General features: G+C 42.2%; 1 protein-coding gene across 1 annotated transcript in view; it reads right to left on the reverse strand.

Moving 5' to 3' along the window:
- Positions 1–5,719, reverse strand: part of FSTL4 (follistatin like 4) — a 196,522-nt gene extending 190,803 nt beyond the window's left edge. Inside the window, exons 1-2 of the mRNA XM_079319633.1 lie at positions 5,648–5,719; positions 1,272–1,407 (exon numbers count right to left, since the gene is read on the reverse strand). Coding sequence (XP_079175759.1) covers positions 1,272–1,400 — 129 coding nt within the window. The 5' untranslated portion in view covers positions 1,401–1,407; positions 5,648–5,719. The remainder of the gene's footprint in view (positions 1–1,271; positions 1,408–5,647) is intronic.
- Between the last annotated feature and the right edge of the window lie 17,347 nt (positions 5,720–23,066).

Below are 23,066 nucleotides of genomic sequence, written 5' to 3' on the forward strand. Positions count from 1 at the left end.
GGTTGGATACCTCAAGGACAAAGTACACCTGAAACAGACCTCAGAGCTGCAGAACATCCAACACCATTGAAATTACTTTTGAGCCCTGCTAAGCAGCATAAAACACTTTTATAATTGGCTTAAACATACTGCAGATAACTGAGTATTTGTAGATGAAATGTGACTGGGAGAAATTGGATCCTCCAACTACAACCAACTCCAAAAGCTTAAATAGATACAATTGCAACATGAATCCATCAAGGGTTTATCATTAGCCTGGCACTGACTGATGTGTCTGCAGCACAGAAGTGTTCAAGGTAATGGCAGCTAAAAAATAGCCAAGTGTCCTTTACCTGTCCTCCTGCACCATCTCCCACTTTCAGACATTTGAGCAACTATTGAGTGAACATACAGGAACTAATTAAATAACCTGTTCCAGCATTCATTCATAATTTACAGCTCAAAGTCACAGTTCTAGTATTTAGTAGCTTTATTCACATGTCTCAGCCTCAGAGCTGTGAAAATCTGAGTTCAGATCTGTGCCACAAGCAGTGCTGAGCTCTGGCTCAGAAATCCAGCATCCCACAGGGACAGCCTGCTCCAACAATGCTGGACAGGGACTGCTCCATGCACACCCCTGTGACAGCAGCCAGCATTTTACCTTCAGCCTGGAGCCAGGCTCAGCTGCTTCCCCACTGCAGAGCCCAGGGCTGAGCACTGGGGAGGCTCTGCTGACCTGCCCCAGCCCAGCACCCCACCACCATGGCACTGGGCTGGGAACCACTGCTCACTGCAGACACTGCTCCCTTTGCTATTCCTCTGTTTTCTATTCCTCTGTTTCTATTCCTTCTGAAAGGGACACATCAGTAAGCCTGGAGGGGAAACACTTTGGACAGTAATTTTGCTGATTCTCTCAGAAACACCTATGGCTTAGTTTTCCTTCAAAAGAGTTTTTGTAGGTTTCACCTAAATGTCCACTGACCCAAGTGAAGAGCCAGGACAGTTTGCTTGCTAAATTTAGCTTCACTGGTGTCAGCAGCCTCATGACACAGCACACTGCAAAGTCTTTGGGGCAAAGACAGCATCTCCACAACAGCCAGATGCACAATTTCATTTCCAGATGATGTCCAGTAAGTCTAAGAGTTTGTTTTACTGTTTTTCCCTGACCTCCTCAGGAGGTGTTTAATACAAATATACATGGATAAGCCCACACTTGTTTTCAGTCTGCAGCATGAAGAGCCTGAACACAGCCCAAGAACAGAAACCCAAGAGCTGCAGCTGGTGTACAGTACCTCTTGATGCAACCTCCCTGCATCTGAATACAGGCTTCTGCTCTGGTCCACATCCATCCATTCCCTGGTGACCAGTGGGAAAAACCCCAGCAATACAAGAGAGCACCAAAAGTTCCTTGATGTCATCATTTCAAGTCTGTTAAAAAAAAAAAAAGGAAAGAACAGTTATAGAACATTCATCTTAAAACAAAACACAGCTCAGCTTAAGTAAAACAGAGGCTTCAGCTGACAGTGTCCATCCAGTGTGTACAGAGCTCTACAGTGTCCAGTGTATTGGCAATTACTTCCCATATTCTAGTAGTTTTACCCCAAAATTATCTTCCTCAGGACATGCTGTTCCCAGCCTGTTGCCACACATCTCCTGCAGAACCAGAGTTGTGTGATTTCTGTAACTACTGTGGCCAAAAGCAAACCACATCAAAACATGTTCTTGTGGTACTGCCCAAGTCAAAGGGTGAATTGTATTCCTTCTCCAGAGCCCCCAGCAGCACAGGGTCACTCACAGTAGGGACTCACACCTGTACCCTCAGCAGATTTTCAGGAAAATGCCAGACACACACCTTTACTTCTCTGACCACTGGAGTCTCACAGCAATGTGACAGATAATAATATCATTATCCCTCTCTGACTCAGAGGGGGACATTGCCTTGAGCAGACACAGCCACTGCCAACCCAGGGCTGAGAACTGACACCAGCACACAGGGACAGTCATTTGTCCTCCTGATGAGGACACCTGCCCAGATGGCACCAAACACACCCAAACTTGAAAGACACAAAATAAATCCAGTGCTGAAGAGGGCTGACATGTTTCTCCAACTATGATGGAGGTGAGTCCTACTTGGGGCTGTGACTTCTGCACTCATATTCCTCTGTCCCAAGCAAACATTTCCAATCCCTCTCACACTCAGTCTACTCAGGAGCAGCACCATTTCCCTGTCAAAAGCCTACCACAGCCCCACATCATCTGTGGGGAACTGGAGGGACTTCTACTACATTTGCATGCACTTTGAGCAGTGGTTCTTGTCTTGTGTAGGTTTTTAATGAATTTGGAAAGAACACCAGCTCAAAGTGGTGTCAGATGGAGCTCCTGTGTTTCACACATCACAACCCTGTGCTGGTGCCCTGGAAACTAAACCAGGAGCTGTGCTCCCTCTGGACTTACAATAACACAAGATTGTGTCATTACTTTCTACAATTAAACTACCAAAGGAGCATCCAGGCCTGGAACAATTTCTGAGATGGCTGAGGAAGGCTAAAATGGACCCATTAATGAAGCAAAATGACCCTTAATGAAGTGATGGCATTTCTACAGGATGAGGCACAGGCTGCTGCCTGCCTTGAGCCATACACATCCACAAGGAGGGTTACCTGCTAATGGCAGAATTCAGCCAAGCTGAATGAACACACTGTGACATACCTCGTCTTGACAAGATGCCTTTTACAGTGTTTTCATGCCATGTATTTGCTACAGGGTATATCCAAGCCTTGGTGCATCACTCCTCATTTTGGAGCCATTACCATTTACACCAGCAGTGACAGTCTCAGGTATTTGGTTTGCCCAAAGACACCCCATCTCTAGATTGAGCACAGCATACAGCACCCACAGAGCTCAGGCAATGACTTTTCTTGGCACTAATGTAAACACACTGAATGGAGAGCAATCAGGATGAAATCAAAATTTATCTGGCTTTCTCAATACCAATTATGAACAAAAGATGCAATGTTACTGGGGCTACAAATAAACATTTAATCAACCAAAGCCACTATTTCAAAAAGGAACAAGTACATTGTTACTTTATTAATCGCTCTTCCACAACAACATTGTTTCTCACAGGTTTTTTTTTTTGTTTTGTTTTGTTTTTTCTTTAGTTAAGGTATTTTGTGTGCTCAGCTGATGCCATCACAGTGTATAACTTTGCAATTCTAGAGACCTCTGAATCATACCCTGCTTGAAATTGCAATACTGGAGCAAAGGGAAATTCACTAGTTTTATGTATATTTAGTAAACAACTGAGAGAAAGCATGAAGGTATTTGGATTAGGATCTGTTACACTGATGAAACTGAAAGGGCAGACTCTACCTGACAGAAACTCTGGTTGCTTTACAAATAGAATTTCTAGAACATCTTTAGTCAGTTTCAGAAATCACTTATTTATATTGCATGCTGACAGCACACTAATTGCTCTCAGTCACAGTAAGAGGACGGCACATTAATACACATTATATATCTTAATAGCCTCAACCAAACAACAAATATGTACCATAAATATCAACTGAGAGCTTACTCTGGAGTCACACAGCATTTTCATGTCACTTGGCATCCTAAACCACCTTAGTTTACCAGTATCACCTCATCCTGAGCTAAAGGGAAGGCTCCTTGCAGAATCTGGTCTGCAGCTACACCATACAACACAGCTACCAGCCTGCAGGTTGAAAGTTCCCTGAAACCAACAGAAAAACCCAAATTGATTGAATAGATCCAGACCACCACTGCAAGCTCAGGCAACTTTTACTGTCCATTTCCTTTCCTGATCCGAGGGAGGGACAGATTTGCTGGATTTTGAGCTTGTGTGGACATTACTGTCCAGAGAAACCAAAGTTTGCATATGGAAATGTCCACATAAAACAAGCAGTTGTACTGGAAAGAGAGAATAACTATTGGCCCTTGCAATAAGGAATATACTATGCAAAGCCAAAAAGTTTACCTGAAGGTTGTGTCTTTCTCCTCTGAGCAAGAACAGCCTTCCAGCTTCCCTTGCAGCTGGCACTGCTCTAGCAAGAGCCTCTCCACAAGCACAGCAGCACCAGGCTATGCCCTGTTATCTGAAGCAGCTCAAACACCATGGAAACAGCAAAACACCCATCCCGAGGCCAGAGGGGTCTGGGCAGGCACCAACACACAGGGAGAGCCTCGAATTTAAAGCAGAGCAATGTCTCCAGTGGAAGGACTGCAAGCAGATGCAAGCCAGAGACAAGCACAGGTTTTAGGGGACAGGTTTGGGAGCTACTCAAGCAAAAAGGGTCACCTTGAAAAACAATAGGAAGTCAGCATCTTGGCCATCTGAGTGGAGAACAGCACAAAGAGTTTAAAGCATTTCTGGGACATCCAAAAACCAGATCGTGCAGCGATCCCACAACTTTTCCCTCTACAACACAAAAGCTTTAAGAATTCAATTATGGTGACTATAAGGAGATTAAAGAATTAGCCAAAAAGCACTTATTGGTTCTGTTTCAGGGCTACTTAAATTGCAGCTTATTTGAGAAATTACTGGCTTGCAATAGCTTTCAATAATTTCCAACAATCTTCACATCATAAAGAAGCTGAACTTAATTACCTGAAATCCTAACTGTTACTATAGCAAAAAGAAAGCATTTGGCCATAACTATTACCTCCATTCAAACTGATGCTATTAAAACTAGACAAGAATCTTCTCCTTAGTTCCTGACATCAAGCTTCCCAATTGAGCCTTACTTTAACAGCATTTCTATTGCAGGCAAAATAATTTTGCCATCCATAATTTCTTGTTAAGCGCTACAAAACTAAGCTGCAAAATTAAGTAGAAAAGCCAATTGTTTTGGCAAGACATAACGAAACCAAATAATTATTTCGGTCAGCTGTCTGCAGTTAAATACTTAAAGTTTGGGTGCATTAAGAACTCATGGGAATCAGCTTTGATCTTTAACTATAAACCACACTTTTCATTGGAGCAAAAGCTACTTAAAAATATTTCATTTGATCAAATTTCATTTATGAAGTTCGATTAGGTGTCATTCCATTGATATTCTCTAAGACACTTCAGTGTTTCAGAATAAATATGGGAAGCATCAACTCCTGAGCCTCGCAGGGATTTCTCCTCGGTTTTCAGAGCTGCCCAGACCCGTTCCAGAGCAGCTTTAGCCGTGCTCCCGGAGCAGTCCCATGCCCCGCGCTCCCGCTGGACAGCTCCGCCAGCAGCGGCCCCGGCCCGCGCCGCCCTCCAGCGGCCGAGCCGGGAAGCGCCGGCCGCGCACGCAGCGGGACCCGCGCCCGCCGACGGCGGCCCCGCAGCGCGGGCACTGCGGCACCGCGCCCGGGACACGGGGCGACGCCACAGGGAGCGACAGGCACGTCCCCCGCTCGCAGCGCGTCACCTGTGCTGGCGGCGCACACCTGTAACCTCGCCCGGGCCGCGGAGTGAGCACTCGGTGGGGCGCGGCGGCACCGGGAGACTGCCCGGCCAGCGGCGGAGCGGACAGCGGGGGAAGCGACGCGGTGCCGCGAGCGGGGGGGACGGGGACGCGGGATGGGGACGCGGGATGGGGACGCGGGACGGGGACGCGGGATGGGGACGCGGGATGGGAGCAGCGCGGGGCGGGGCGCTGCCGGCGGCACTCACCTGGAGAGCAGCGGGGCGGCGGGGCCGGGCGGGCGGTGCGGTGCGGATAGTGCGCGGCGCGGGCCGGACCGCCTCTATTTCTGCTCTCCGGGCCGGAGCCGCCTGACGTCAGCGCTGCCTTTCCATGTTCCGCCCAATGCCGGCACCTGTGCGGGCGGCGGGACCGCCCCTCGGGGCGCTGCGGGGCGGGGAACCGGCACCGGTCCGAGCATCCCGGCCCGGTGCCACCAGCACGGGACCGGGTCCGAGCATCCCCGAGCGGTGCCACCAGCACGGGACCGGGTCCGAGCATCCCGGCCCGGTGCCACCAGCACGGGACCGGGTCCGAGCATCCCCGAGCGGTGCCACCAGCACGGGACCGGGTCCGAGCATCCCGGCCCGGTGCCACCAGCACGGGACCGGGTCCGAGCATCCCCGAGCGGTGCCACCAGCACGGGACCGGGTCCGAGCATCCCGGCCCGGTGCCACCAGCACGGGACCGGGTCCGAGCATCCCCGAGCGGTGCCACAGCACGGGACCGGGTCCGAGCATCCCCGAGCGGTGCCACCAGCACGGGACCGGGTCCGAGCATCCCCGAGCGGTGCCACCAGCACGGGACCGGGTCCGAGCATCCCGGCCCGGTGCCACCAGCACGGGACCGGGTCCGAGCATCCCCGAGCGGTGCCACCAGCACGGGACCGGGTCCGAGCATCCCCGAGCGGTGCCACCAGCACAGGACCGGGTCCGAGCATCCCCACGCGGTGCCACCAGCGCGGCGCCGTCGGGGGATCAGGAACACGGGGGCATCCTCGTGGGGCCGGTGTTACCTCGGGGTGCGGCTGCTGAGCCCCTCGTTCTGAGCGCCCCCCGGCAGCCCCGTGCTCGGGAGAGCTGCTGTGGGGCAATGCGATGCCGGGCTGCCCGGGGCTGGGCCACACGGGACCGCTGGCCCCTCGCCATGTGTCCGTCAGACGGGGGACACATCGTGGGACACCGGGTTGAGTGCGGCGGGACGCCGTGACCCGCCACCGCAGGCATTGCACGGCGTCGGGCTGTTTCGGAGGTGTGCCTTCTATTCCCACATAACCATCTCTATAAAGAGAGGCGAACATTAAAATTCATTCACTCTCCTCTTGCTCTTCATCTCGTTTCAAAAAAAAAAAAAAAAAATCAATATGATAATCTTTTATCTAGTTTTTATCGAGGATGTTTGCACGAGCAGGAGGCATGGGCAGGACCACCGAACCAGAATATGTGAGGTATTTGTTCCAAAGGCGGCAAGGAGGTTTAGGCAAAGGCGATGAAGCACTCAGAATTAGCAACAGGAGAGGAGCAGTCCAAAAAACCTGATAAAATGTATCAAATTTTGTTTCTTCCTGTAAAGAATCGTACAGCTGGACCCTGCAGAATTGGATTGGATTTGCAATTGGCTTCAGCATGAAAAGGACAGGACCCCCTAGTTCTGATGGCTTAAGAGACATGGGTTACTCTGGGAATTGGGTCTAGGTCCAGGAGAAAATGTGCTTAGTACAAAATCATTCCACAAAATTCAGCAAGAGGTTGCAGAAGATGTTCTTTCATTACTAAAGGGGATTTTATTTTTTATTTTCTTTTTTCTTTGCAGGAAATACCAAGTAATCAGGCTGTTTGGTTTTTCAGAACCTTTGTTTCTGGCCTGTTAAATCCAATACCACTAAAATATTTTCAGTGTTTGCAAGTAAATGGAGCTTGTTCTCCCAAACCACGCACAAAGGCTCGTAGGGATTTGTTATTTTGTGGTTTGCTTCTTTAGCAAGATTTGAAATTGCAGACTTAAGCTTTGGATTTTAAAAAGAAAACACAAATGTAATTTTAAAAAAGGAGTAGCCACTGTGAATTGTGCCTGGGCAACATAACAGAGGTCTTTGCAGAGTGTCCTGGAAGAAATGAGTGTATTTCATAGGTGCCCTATAGGTTTAAGAGATCTGAGGGTTTAAAAAATAGCACTGAAATCTAAGCAGCAACAAATATGATATCTTCTGTGAGATCTCTTTCTCTTTCCTGATAGAAAAAAAATGGAAATAATATCATTGGAGACAACTTCTCCCCTGAAGTTACCCTGAACTCTTTCCTGAAGGGAAGGAAGAAAAGTCTCTCCACTTACCAGCATCATTTATTCTATGAAAGTATGTCTTTGCTGTCAATTTGAAGTATTTACTAATCTCTCTGTATCTCTTCAAGTTGGACATAAATACAAGATGCATTAGTAGACATTTGAAGTATCTGCACAGCCTGTATTTATTTATATCCACACATGCTGGAGGATGCAGAGTTTCTTCCCACCAACAGCTTGCCTGGGTGATATTTGCCACCTCACTTTAGTAGGAGGAACATTTTCCTCATTTTACATGATCTGATGTAGTTTTTAATGCACAGGCTGGGGCTGCTGTGTTTCTTCGAACCCTGGCAGTCAAGACAGGTGGGAGAGTGTGGTGTGGGCAGTGCCATGAGCCTGCCATGACCCCCCTGTGCCATTAGCTCTGTACCCCCACAGGGGCCAGGGGGTCCCTCCCTGGAGCTCTCAGGGCTCATCCTCCTCCTCCTGCACCAGAAATTCTGGTCCTGCTTTGCCACCTGCTCATGAACCTCTAAATAAGCACCCTGAGCATCTCAATAGTTAAACAGGGAGTGCATTTGCCCTGCACAGTGTAAGTGTTGGACAACTTGCCCCATGTAAATCTGGTTTTCCATCAGCTCTCAGCTGCTGAGGGTGTCCATGTTCCCAAGGTAGATGTCCCTTCACCACCACTGACAGAAGAAGGCACCAACAGGCATTTTTAGTGCTTTCTCTTGCACATATGCATCCTGTGCTTTTCTCCAGTATTCTGGTTCAAAATCTCTTGATGTTTCCAACCTTTTGAAAATCTTGTTTATGAAAAGCAGATGGAGGCACCCCTCTTCACACCCTCAACTCCAGCCAGATACCCCACTTCTTCAAACACTTTTGATCTCTCCTGAGACCTTTAAAAGCCCTGTGGAAGTGTGTCTGCCTTCCAAGAGGTGTTTTTGAATGGATGCTGTGGAAGCTTTACTGGGAGGGACTCCTCTGTCTCTCCGCTCTGGTTCACCCACCTTTGTGAAACTGAGCAAAGCAAACAGCTTTCTTAGAGAACTGGAGAAATAAACTGAGCAGGCTGGCAATGAAAAAGTGAAAAATTCCTCATCTTCAGGGCTGGATGAGTTTGAAGCCAAATAATTGTTGCTTTCTTTTGAACTGGGAATTGAAGAGACCCAAAAAATAATGATTATAGTTAAAAAGAAGAGAAAAATGTATGGCTTTAAAGATAGACTTGAGCACCTAAAAATTCTCAGGTGTAAAAAGGGGAGAAATAAACTTATTTTTAAATGGAAACACAGGATAACCTGTTCACTGTAATGAGATTTAAAACATTATCCCATTCCTTCTGTTTAAAAATAGATATTAGAACCAGAAAACTTTGAAAGTTTAGAGGAATTGAAGCTGCAAGAGACAATAGATTATTATGATGTGGGCAAATTTGAGGACTGTGAAGAAGGTGATACTTTGCCAGTCCCAGCCTTGTGTACTTCAGTGAGAGAAGTATTCACTGAATCAAGAAGCTGAGGAGGTAATAGGAAAACAAGATTCATGCTCATCACTTTGAGTTATTTGAACCAAGAGCCTAAATCAGATCTGATTAAGATTGGAACTCAAAACAAGATTCAATCAAAACTAGATATATTAAACAAATACAAATGTGACAAGAGTCATGATTCAATTATTAGAAGTCCATCTTTTAATTACTCATTAAGATGACAGTGTGTATCTTTGCCTATGTACATTTAGCAAAGCCTTTTCACTTTGACAGCGCATAAAATTACCCCTGCCAACTATATTTTTCTGACTTTTTATGTCAACTTTAGAGTTCCCAGTTTTTCATTATCTCTTGCTCACAAATTAACAGGGAGAACAAATTTAATAGCAGCCACAAACCTTTAGATATTATGTCAGCCTTGTGTGTCTGTGCCAGTTAAATTACTATTTATTTCTACTTAAATTTAATGTGGTCATCTTCACACAAACACACACATACTCAGAGGCTGCTCTCAGTGTGAGGCAAGCACACAATGAGGGACTGCTCTGAAAAGCTGACATGGATCTTAGACTTGACCTTCTCTAATCACATCACCCTGTTTAAGATGCAGCAAATGGAGAGGACCAAGGTCAAGAGCTTCAAATGGGCACAAGGATTCTCTGGGTGCTGCTCTCTCACATCATTACAAGCTGGAATACCTATGGGTGAATGTCTGCAGCAGGGGAAGGTTCTTTGGGTGGTCAAAAAGGGTTGAGGCACAGATCTAGGCAAGGTGCTGGCCTTGGTGACCCATCCTCTGCCTTTGCTGTGTTTTAGTGAATTATTTCTCTGTTTGGTGGGTGCTGGGTTGCAGTGCTTCATCCCTGCCTTCCTAGCTGTAAGCCCCAAATACAAAAAATTGTATTTTTTTGTTGTAAAAGTGGTTTTATACTGAAGGAAATACAAAAGGTAGAAACAGTGGTTTGATTCATTTCAGAGCTGTAGTCTATTTTGATTTGTTCATAATTTTCTACGCTGCTGGTTCCAATTTGATAGTGTCTGGGCATTGGATGACAATGGGAATGGGATAACAGATGATGAGCTCAAAATACTGAACACAATCATATTCACCCTTATGTGCACCCACAATCAATATGACACTTTGAGGAAGGAACCATCAGCCACTGGGCAAAGTCAGAAATATAAAATATCACAGGAACTCAAGGCACATTTCTTATTTCTTGGGAGTTGTCAGAGCATCTGGCTTGTTGCTGTGTGGGGAACATGAGTAGTGTTCAAGTAAATACCCCCAGAGACCTGAATTCAAATTGATGTGGCAATTTTGAGCAGCTCTCTCTTTCTCCCTTGCCCTGGGAGCCACAGGCACACAGCCAAATATAGGGCTAATGGAGGGACCAGTGGGAACAGGTCCCATGGCCATTGACCCAACTTGTGGCTTTGGGAATGGCACCAATTTTCCTCATTTTTTTCCTCATTCTGAATACTTTGTTGGTCTCTTCTCCCAGACACATTCAAAAGCAGCAGGCAGTGTTCATCTGAAAACAGGAAGGGACTTTGATCCATGAGTTGGATAATAACTAGGTGTTTAGATTTTTCCCAAGCTTGTTGGCTATTTGTAAATGCAGTCGTCATATGCAAGTTTTGGTGCATATTCTAGAGCGTTTGGTGATCTTTCTTTCAAGCTTGTTTTCAAGAGGAAGTTTAAAGCAAGGAGCTCTAGCAGAGAGAGACAGAGGCACAGGACTCCTAATCCATGTCATCAAAATTTCTTGTGTCAGAGAGAAAGAGGCAGATGGATGAAACAGGTGAAGATGAAAGAATAAGCAGAAGAACAAAACAGCAATAAATGTGGGCCTGCTTTTTCTGAAACATTGGGAAAAGCTCTCTAAAGCATGTTTACATTTTATCTAATTTAATAGGTTTTACTTTGCACCTGTGCATACCTGTGCTGTGTATCAGGTTCAAGAAATGCATATGAGCAAGGGTGAATTGTCTGCAGATTCCTAAAATTGCCTTTGCAGACAGATGGCCAGCAAGCAGCTGGGAGGGAGAGTACAAGCAAGGGGGATGTCGTTCTTCAAGAAAAATTAAGAAATTAAGCAGCACCATCAGTGCTAAGAAAGACAAACCTCTGCAAAGCATGAGCCAGTTAAAACAGCAATTAAATGATTTAGAACAAGTCTGCGATCATTTACAATTTTTAAAGGTGAAAGGTGTGATTTTGGTAATGCCTTAAAATTAAAAGGCCAGCCACTCTATCTTTAAAACGATGGTTTCTCTCCTGGAAGAATTATCTCATTGTCATTCCATTAGCAGCCAGCCAGAACCCATCCTTACAAAAATAATTGGCTATTGATATATGGTAATACTGAAAAGTTATTCTTATTTTTGTTCATTGCTACGGAAAGATGTCCTCTCCAGCCTATGCTTTCAATCATTATAAATGCTACTTTGAAAGACTAAAAACACTGTTCTGAGATAGATTAGGATCCACTTCACAAATAAATATATTTTACCACTAAGAGAAGAAGTAAATGTCACTGGTACTGAGTGTTTTATACACAGTAGAGACCACTTAGGCTGAAATATTCCCCTTGTGTTAAATTAGTGTCACTGGGCATGCAGAGTCCCCTCTACATGGCAGGCTCCTGTGCAGGGTTTATACCTGCTCAGGTGAAGAATTGGCTCTGAAGTACAACAGCAGCCCCTCTGCTTCCCATGAAGTGGGGTGAAAAAGATGGTTTACCTTGAGAAAGGATGGTTTACCTTGAGAAAGGATGGTTTACCTTGAGAAAGGATGGTTTACAAGGACAGGCAGGGTCCACTGGTCTCTGTAGTGACCAAGGTACCAACTTCCCCTGGCCCAAGAAAGAGTTGCATCCTATACACTGCTGCAGTGCCTGGATCGTGGAGGAACTGGAATGTTTGGAACAGCAAAACCCTCCTCCACCACCACCCACTGTGCCCTGTAAAATTTGTGCCTGGGCTGGGAAGTTTGCACTGAGGTTGTTAAAACTGTGAGGAGCTGGTGGCAGATGCTGCACTTGCCAGCTAAGCACCCCTCTAGAAGAGCTAATAAAACCAGAGGACATCAGGCTTCAGAATGCTGTATTTTAAAGATAAAGAGTCTCTGGTTGGAATCATACTTAGGTTTTTACTTCCTTGTGGACAGCTATTTGCCTGCTCTGAAGCACAATCTTGAGCTGAAGTGAAACAACATGTTGTAAATCTCTGGCTGGGACGAAATGCAAGGGAGCAGAGAGAAAGTGGGGAAATAATCAAGCATAATAGAGAATATTTGGGACCACAGTTTGAGCCAGTAGTCAAAATTCCTCATGCTTAAGTCTCAAGCACACACCAATGAGACAGTAAGGTGTTAAATGGCTTCAAGAAATCTGTCTTGGGACCTTGTATAGATAACTGATTTTTGGTTGTTTTACCTTGTATCTGGAAACTCATTTGTGGCAGTTTTTGATAAAATGTTTTAAGGGATAAACTGTTAGTTTTAGATTTGTTTCAGCTGCTTACAGAATTCTTTTTTTTCCTTATATAATTTTCATACTTGGCCAAAATTCTATGGTAACTCTTCTAATACAAACATATCACTCTTAGTAGTTACTACACTGAGTCTCTGTTATCCATTTACCAACAGCCTCTGTTGCAATAAAAAGAAATGTATTTTTTCTCGTCTCCTATTATTCAGAATTACACTTGGATATTACATTGTCAGTGTTTAGTATTATATCATTTCCCTGACAATTCATTGTAATCAAATCTTCCACAAAGTCAATAGCAGTGACATTTTTATAAGGCATTGTCTCCCTCAGCCTATTAGGTGATTTCATATCTTTGAGTTTTCTGTTCGGAAAATAACAATGACCTGGAAGAAAGCATAAAATCTAGGAAAGTCACTCAAGCAGCCATGTCATTGCTCAGTCAGAGCTCTCACTAGTTCAGACAGGTCACTCAATCATATGAGTGACTTCTATTTTCTCTAGAAAACAATGCAAAATAAATAAATGAGCTACTAGGCCTACTGGAACCAATAACAGTATTTCTACTGCACTTAATGGGAGCAGATGTTGTCTTTGCAGAGTTATATGTGATGTTACAGTGGGTACATCTGTGCTGCAATGCAAATGTGGCACTACAAGTCACAGGGAGGTACTTAAGCTGGTTTAAAGGAGGCACCAACAGCTGCAGCACTGCAGAACAGAGAGAAGGCCTGGAAATCCCAACCCAGCCCCAAGATTTGTTTGAGCTGGTGCATAGGTGTGTGCTGTCACAGACACTGTGCTAGGAGACTAAGACCTCTTCCTTCAGCATCCTTTCAGCTTTCACCACCTGCCTCTTATTCAGCTCCTCAGGATAAATTTCATTTTCATGTTCTTCTGCCTTTAGAAATAGCAGGGTCACACTGCTGGGTGTTACTCAAGACTGAAAGGAACCAAAATGGAAGCAAAGTCAAAATTAGGAATTAATTGAAAGTGTAGAGTTTGCACAGAGCCAACAGAAGTTCTGTATGAAAGGAAATGGCACAGGTACAGCTTCCTATCTTGGCTATTTACAAATACAGGTTGATAAAATATTATAGCAAATTAAACCAAAATTCTTTATAGTTATGTTTGCTACTTATCTAAATAAGTTGAACCTTTAGAGGTAAAGACTCAGGAGGGACATCACTGCACTTGCAACTGGATAGGGATGGTGGCAAGTGAACTGAGTGTGTCCCTTGGGCACAAGTTAATGCACGTGGCCAAGGGTGCAAGATGCGTGATCTGGGGGATAAAGGGAGGGAAAAATAACCCCAAGGGCAATTAAAGACAGGAATAAGACTCAAAGAGGTTGTAGGATCTTTCCTTCAATATATTTAAAATTTGAATTGATGAGTCTCTGAATAACCAACCTGTTCTAGCAGACCCTGCCTTGAGCAGGAAGTTGGGCTGAATTACCTCCATAGGTGCCATCCACATTTGTATACAGCTCTGTTATTTTCCAAATAATTTTTTACTTTGGCCTCTAGAAAAAAGGAGCATCACTTAGTGAGTATAACCAGCTAAATCCATGCCCATTTTCAGCCAATCAGATTGGGATATGCATATTTTGGTGCTATTGAAAGTAAAAAGTCTCCATCTGACTTCTAACTAAAAGAGAAAAGCAGAAGCTCAGATTCTAAATCAGTAGTGAAAACTGTTCTACAAAGTTTTTTTTTATGCCTAGAAGCAGAAGATCTGATGAAAAACACATATAGTATAGTATGATGAACAGTTGCTGCTGTGGTATTAAACAAGATTAATACATGTGAAAAGTCTCTTATTTCATTCTCTCTCTCACAACAGCTCCTGATGCAGTCTGAACTGAGATATTTCACCTACACTGTGTCTGCTGTCTTGTGGTTGTGGATGTTCTGGGTGATGCTTCTCCCTGTGGCTGCCCATGCTTCAGCAGAGATTTCCAGCACACAAACCCAGCATCTTCAGGAATTTTCTCACAGAGTTCCCTTCAACCTGGGGTTTCTTGACCTGGCTTTAAATAATACTAGTGAATTCTGAATCACTTCCACAACTTATTGGCACAAACTTGGTACATACATCCCTCTTCTGTGTATTTTAATGTTACTGGAGGATCTCTCAAATCCTGAGCAGCAGTCCAAGAGGTGACTTAGTTCTTCTTTCACTCACAGCACAAATCACAGCAGTCAGTGAACTCTCTACATCTGGCAGCTTATAAATAATAAACCAACCTAACTAAAAATCAGGGTGTACCAGACACAGCACAGGCTGTGAAGTAGCTGAGCTTTCTCAGTTCACTTTGAGCTTTGAGGGAGTGCAGTAACCTCAGTGTCACCAAGACATCAGCAGCACAACCCTCAATTAACTTATTGTTTCCATAGCAAGAAGCAAAAGCAATGCTGTTTTTGAAGACACTTCAATTTCTCTAATCCAACAAAGCAGAGCAATGGTCTGAAAGGGACCATGTGCTGATGAGAGGCTTTCTCCCAAGAGTTGCTTAGACATGGTCAAAAGAGGAAGTGTGGAAGTACTTTGCCAGCACTTATGGGTGACAGAGTGCATCTGTGTAAACCACAAGCATGAGTTTCATTGATTTGGATGGGTAATTTATTTCTGACTCCACAAGGCAAATCCATGGGGACCAGCAGTCAATATCAGTAGAAGTGGATTAGCACAAGAACACATCTTTTGGGTCAGTGGGAAGAAGAAATAGTTATTATTCCTACTAGCTCAGATTCAGGTGGAAAAAGAAAGGAAAAAGTTAGTGTCAGCTGCAGGCTCTATATAATGTATTTCTACTTTTTCTTTGACAAATTACAGAATCTGCCACTATTCTGTTTGGTGGGGTTTTTTGTTCTTTGTTGGTTTTGGGTTTTTTTGTTTTTCGGTCTTTTTTAAATAATATTGATGTATTTTAAACAGGAAGAAATAAGAGAAGAGGAACAGATCTAGTTTCTATTCTCATCTGACCTTCTTCATGCATTGTGTAACTCCCTAATGGCTGAGAACCTGTTCAAGACTCCTCATTGTCAGTGTGTTCAGGTCTTGAGGGACAAGACCCACAGCTAATATTCAAGACAATATATTCCTGCCTATGAATAACGTGAAAAAAAAATCCTTTTTTTTTTTTTTCTTCTGCCTCTCACATTACCTTAATGAAGATTTTGCAACCCAGTCTCCCCAGGGCAATGGATACCATCTTATATCTTCATTTAAATATTTTCTCCCTGCCCCAAGCTGCAAACTGAAATCTGAAAACCAGGAAAATTGTTCACTCCAGGCTCACCAAGCAACCAACAAATAAGTTTCTGCAAATAACTAAAGCTTTAAACTAAAAAAGCCACAGTATAAAGAAGAAATACAGCCAAGCTTCAAGGTCTTTACAGGGATGCTGGAGTCAAGGCATGAACCTGATGAAACTTGATATAAAAGACTTTTAAAACCAGGATAAAACCTTTTTTTACAGCATTGTCCCCACGCAAAGTAGATAAAACCTTCCACTTTCCCCCTGCCCCACTCTCCATGCTCCTAAATGTCTTTCCAGCTCACACAAGAGATAATTGGCCCCACTGGAAGATGTGAGCTTTGTGGGGAGCTTTTAGCTCCATGTGGAGAGATTTTTCCCCTGGGAAGGAAAGAAGAGCTCCTAATTATCTCCTCCATTTTGCTCTCATTCACTTACAGATGTGGCAATATTTTCAAGAGTATATCTGGCCTTGAAATATTTTGAAAATGCTTGAACTTCTGTGCTCCAAGACCAATGTTGGATGTAGTTTTGAATCCTGCTGGAGAGTACATGTAGTACGTGATTGCTCCATCTCAGGTGACCAAATTTTCTCCAAATTATTTCTAGATATTCATAATGTTTCTGCATTGCCAAGAAAGCACAGAAACAGCTCACCCAGGAAATCTCTGTGGGTGAGTCTTTGTTTCAGGCCAAGAGCAAGGATGTGAATGTTGCTCCTCACTTGAGTAGAAACCTCCAAGTCATTCTGCTTTTTCTGGTGAAATATCAATGGTATCTGCCAGTGCAGGAAACTCAAAGCCCCTGTAAAAGAGGGAGCACATCAATAAATGTTGGCTGTTGCTGCCTGAACTCAGTGTGTGGGTGTCCCATTCCTGTCTCCACCACCAGCAACAAGTTCTTATTCATAAAAACCTCCCAATTTCTATGGCAGTGAAAATGGATATCTAGATCAAGATTTGGCCCTCAGTTAACTGCCTAACTGGAATTTTTCTGTGATTCAACTTCAAGAAGCAAATGAAGCCAGCTATAATAGAGTTGAAAGGAAGTGGGCAAGAATTAGAAAAACACATATGAATAAATTATGCCTTTTCTCCTGTTCTTGCAAAGATTAAAAATACTTAGAGTGCCACAAATGTCACATCTTTAAAAAGCTCAAATTCAGCAGGTATTCAAGGTTACTCTCCCACTGGAAATGTTACAGGTATCCAGGTAGAAATGATGCTGTGTGGCCTCACAAACCAGTCAATGATCCTGGTAGGCAACCAGGATGCAAACAAAATAGGAAGACTGATGTGCTGGTTGAAATTATTTATCCAAGCAACTTGATGAATATCTATAAATAAAAAATACAATAGCAGTGACTGGAGTCGGCTCAAAAATTATCCACAATTAATAAATCGACCTATCCTATGTACTGTATTATTTTCCCTGACATTTTCACAAGCTACAAATCTGATAATACAATTAAATGACAAGTTCAATCACTTCTTTATTTCATGTATATGTATATGTATAATATAATATTTTATAGCTATATTACAGAGAAGACTGTTTACTCACATTGTATCTTCCCTAGCATAATTCAGAGCTTTGCTTGCCTAAGAAATTACTTGTCTGCATTTTGATTAAAAAAGCAAAACCTTATAGTTCTCGTGGCAAATGAATTCAGCCTTTAAATGAAACTCATTGTCACATCCTTTTCTCTGAAGCAAAGGCATTCTGGAATGGCTTTAACCTCCAGCACAGACCTTTGTGTCTGTATCTGATCCACCCATAATTCATCCTTCTTCCCAAGCTTCATCAGTGTTTGTGCTCTGTACTTAGTTCCCAATGAACTGACTATAAGGCAGTCTTTACAGCTCCCTGGAAAATGACACACAGTAACTCTGTCAAGTTTTTTATTAGCTTGGATAGGTCTTTTATTTTAGCAATGTCTTTTATTACCTCAGATAGCTTTGAACTAGTTCTGAAGTGGATGAGTGAAGACCTGGAGATCCAATTTTATATTGAGAGCCATTAATTTTTTTAACCACAACCCCTTGATTATTGATAGGCTTTTGTTCTTTACAGTCATTGCACAACACATTGTTTGAGGAGAATCAGAGTGCACAAACTTTCACAATTACTTATTGGAGTTTGGATGGGTCACAGCAACTAGTCAGCAAAAGTCCTCTGACTTCCAGGATGCAAGAGGCATCTGCTCTTCACCAGAAGCTACTCTGATCCTTCCTATTCTATATTATTTCTCAAAAAAAAAAAACAAAACACCCAAAAAAACCAAAACAAAACCAAAACCAAAACAAAAAAAACTTCAAATGGTTTAGAGAAAGGAAGAACCTGTAAATCTCAACTTCTGATTACTCCTTACTCTCCCATTAATCCTCAGGTACACACAAATCCAGCTCATTTGGAATAGTTTAGCATTCCACCTCCATAAGTCCGTGAATCAAGATGTAATCTATCAAAATTAATTAACATGAATGAGGGAGCATGATAAGGATCAAGCTATAGAAGTGGATAAACCATATTTTTATAAAAAATTATTTTTTATAAAAAAATCAAATAAACATAATTAAATGAAAAGTCAGTGTCAAAAATGGTGAAAATCCTTGCCAGAATCACATGTAATTCACCCTAATCTCAATTTTCTGAGCACAGTAAGTCTTCATTTATATGCCTTCAGTTACACTTTTAGGACTTCAACATCTGTTAAATTTGAACTGATCTCATAATCTGGATTCTTTACTAGCATAAAATAAGAAAATGCATATTAGAAGAAATTTTGGAAAATTACCAAGAACCTAATTTGCTCCCTTTTTCTAGTGGAGACTTCTTTACATTATCAAAGTACTTAAGTAATCTAAAGCGTTAAAATTAAAACAGATTGCAAAATTTTTATTGCCTTTTTTCTTCACAAAAAAAGTGCTGAGAATGCAAAATTTCTCTAATTTCACAAACACAATTTCCTTACAAATTCAGTTGTTCAAAGAGGATTTCTTTTTAATTTCAAAATTAAAAGTCAACATTATTTAAAGTTTGAGTCCTTTCAAACTTTTAGGTCTCTGAAATCAGCCTATGACTATTACTTGATAAAGTTGAATCCTTTTAAATGAATCAGTCTTATTTATGAATTAAAAAAACCAAACTGTATCAACCAAACTTTTCTTCCACATTTAGCTTCTTTTGCATTAGAATTCTCTTGGCATTGGGCTATGGCATGAAAGGTTTTCCTGTGTTTCTCCTTGGATTATTTGTATCACTGTGGCCTCCAGGGACCCACATCACAGGATAAACATTCTTGCTACTGTTAATATGACAATCAATTTCAATGATCCCCAGATTTGTCAGGCAGTTAAATAAACTGAAATCCAAGATCTGCTTGGAAAGGGTTCAGCTGTAGACTTGTAGAATTCTCATTTTTTACTTGAGTGCTTAAGACCCTTTTCTTTTTTGCTCCTGGTCCCTATATTGCAGCTGTGACTTAAAATGTATGAAGTGAAAAACAAGGGAATGTCTTCAAACTGAAAGAGAGGAGGTTTAGGGAATTCAGAGAGAGGACTCAGATACTTGCATGACTGCATCAACAAAAATAATAATAAAACCCCCAACAACCCCCCAAAAAGTCTTTTAGCCCAGAGAAGCTGTGGCTGCCCCTCTCTGGAAGTGTTCCATGCCTTGGGGCAATCTGGTCTAGTGGAAGGTGTCCCTGCCTGTGATATAGCAGATGGAACCAGATGGTGTCCAACATTCCTTCCAGCCCAAGCTATTGTGGGATTATACAAGAATCAAAACCAAATGCTTATTTTAGTTTTCATATTTGCCAGAAATCTGCCATATGAGGTTAGAGCCTTTTTGCCTCCAAAAGGGCAGGGTGTAGATCTTCAACCCTCCTAGAGGGGTGAGCAACATCACAATCTTGTGTAATTCAGCCTGGAGAGAGGCTGCTATGTGCCTGAGGACAATTCCTTAGTCTGCAGCCTATGCTCACATCAAAACTCACATTTCCTTCCAAAGCAGCTGACTCCCCTCTTCCTACCAACACTTCCTTCCTTTTTGTCCAAGACTCACAAAAGAATGAAAACAAAAAGCTCACAGGAGGTAGTAGTTTGAAAAATTAATCCAAGAACCTGCAATGTCACCAACAAAAGCTGGAACTAAACATGTCTGGGAAGACAAATTCCATAACTGTCCAGTGCTGAAGGACATGATAGGTAACGTTAACTTGGCTAATTGTTTACTTGCTTAGCTAATCTAATATAATCTGCATTGATTAGATTTTGATTTCATGCTGGATGAGTATACTGCTTCTCTGTGCCTTTCAGTTAATTTGTGAACCGTACCAAAAAGACATTTCTATAACAAGTTTAACGCTCCAAAGCTACAAGGGAACAGCAGTGAGAGAGAAGGAGGACAGCTCTGCTGGTATTAAAAGGGTCATTAAACTCAGCATTAGGTAAAGATCTTGTTTTGGGTTGCATTCAACCTGCCTGATTAAAAATGAAGTGTAAGCAAAAGGCATTGAAGAGAAATATTCAAATGCAAATTAAAGTGTTGGTCCTTGTGTGTGCAACTATAGAGTTTATGGATGCTCACTCTCCTATTCCAGCTCCTTCCATAGGTCTTTAGTTCATGGGCTCAATACTCCAACAGTTTAAGGGTGAAATGTTATAATGAGCATAACAAGACTGCCATGTACTTAATGAATCCTAAACATTCACAGAGAAGAACAGAGTCACTTTTAAACCTAATGAAAGCTATAAATATATAAGGTTTTGATCACTTTTCTGAGTTTTACTGCCATGGGGCCAGAAAGTTTCCCAGAAGTTTATTTCAAGCATTTATTGCTTTCAAAGGAAGAAGAAAGCGAGCACAGAATTTGATCTAAAGAAATTAAGTCAATTGGAGGTAATCTGCAGAAATACAGATTTATTGTATTTAATGCTATGGAATTTTGACATATAACCAATACTTTCCCCAGCAAGGAGTTTAGAAGTCCTGTTCTAGCTAAAAATAGAAAAGCTTGGATGCTTCATGGGCCTTTAGTACATGATGAAGTTCATGGCCATCACCTTGATGCCTCCAGTTGAAATTTAGACTGATTGTGACTAAAAGTAATTTCTGCCTGACAGCTCATGTGAAGACAGTTACTTCATTTCATAATAAATGTGTGGCCAACAGCCTAAAAATTATTATCACAATTTAACAATCCATTGGCAGTTCCAGGAGCACCATGGATAGAGGGTAGTCAATCCTGCCTGTCTGGGGCTGAGTGAAATCAAGGTGAGGTAGGGAAAATTATCAGAAGAAAGTCTGTGGATGTTGTAATTCTTCTGTGGAAGAACTCACAGATTTAATTGCTTGAAGGAATAAAATTTACCTATTTTCACAGACAAAGATGCTGGCTTGCTAATGTAAGAGTTTTGTTCCATAGAGCTGACTTACCTGGTGTGCAAAAAAAAAAAAAAAAAAAGGGAAAATGAGCATTTTAGGTCATGCCCATTTGGGAAGGAGAGTATTTTCTTCACTAATAACATGCTTTTTTCTGTCTTAGGAGGTCAATGTTACCAAATGCTAAAACCAAGGTTCAGTTGTGTGGCTCAGTTAAATCCCAAAATTAGGTGGGATGAGCCAAGCCACACAGCCTGAGATTGCTCTTCTGCAACTGCTGAATGACAAAGACTTTCCAATATAGCTTCTATTACCTAATTCAATACACCTTATTCTGTTCAAATAAAACTGAAGAAGCTATGAAGCAAAGAAATAAGCCTATATTCATCCAAATTTTAAATTATTTTTGCTCATATCTGAGAAAAGTTCTCTGCCTTTCCTGGAGTAATTTATGTATTTATGAAAAAGGAATTTTAAGGACTCAGAAAGCATTTTCATGAAATGTGGATTTCAGCTCTTCCTAAATAAATGTGCTAGGCAAAATGTTTGCAAACAGATCTATTCAGGAACCTGAAATGTAAAGCAGCTTCTCTGTCCAATCACAGCTAAAAGTATTCATATCATTTAGCAATAATAATCAGCTATTGAATAATATTTAAGAAGTAGTCATTGCCTATTAGTGAAAGTCCTAGGAAGGGAAAGTGAGTGTGAATTAAGGCTACTGGCAAAGGATGCTTTCAGCTTTATTGTTCTAGCTAATTCTCATGGTGGCACTGCTCCATGCTGTTGTATTCTATCTACAGAATGTAGAAATCCAATGAAGTCACACTTGAAAACTTATTTTGCTGCTGGGGTTATTGCAGATCATGTAGAACAAAGAGTCTGAGAGAACTGTCCATGGACACACACAAAAGAAGAGCTAATCTTGATAAATCAAAATAAATTACTATTGTGGCACGAGATTTTATATGTGTGTGTTTATCTATCAATATACATGCATGTATAATAAGGATCCATGGACTGATTTTTTAAAAAACCATTAAGATAGTTCATTGCTAACGAGAAATTGTATATAACTGACAATTGAATTATTTAAATATGCTTTAAATTATGGGTTTTTCACATCAGGTTTTTTTACATCAGAGTATAGTCAATATTTTTCTCCCTGTGCAGGTGCCATTGTTTCTTGGTCAGCTCAGTTTTTTTCTGTTGTTGCACAGGACAAGTTCTGTCCTTTGGTGAGCAAAGAAGATTGATTTCAGTCAGAAGTAATGTGTTTGTGCACCCAAGAACTGGCTTTTGTTCTGTATGAAACAACCACTCTCACTGACTTATGCCCCATACTTTCAAAAATACAGTAATAGCATTGCATTGTCTAAATCAGGAATGTGTAAATTATCCCAAAAGCAAGATGCAGGAGAGCAGAAGAACACCTTAGTCAGGTCAAGAAATGTGATTATTTCCATGGCTACCAGCAACTCTTAATTGCCATAATAGGCTCTTATTCAGGGAGAAGTAGTTAGGTTTACAAAGAAGAGTGAATACCTGCTTTGTGAGAAAACCATTAACTACAGAGAAAAGTTCTCAAAGTACAACTGAAATATGGAACAAAATACAGGCAGCTGCTTGGCATCTCCAGGAATAGTACACAGGGTGTTCTTAGTCATCCATATCTTCTTGCAGGGAAAACAACACAAATA

The sequence above is a fragment of the Erithacus rubecula genome (genome assembly GCF_903797595.1).
Source record: "Erithacus rubecula genome assembly, chromosome: 16".
Lineage (NCBI taxonomy): Eukaryota > Metazoa > Chordata > Aves > Passeriformes > Muscicapidae > Erithacus > Erithacus rubecula.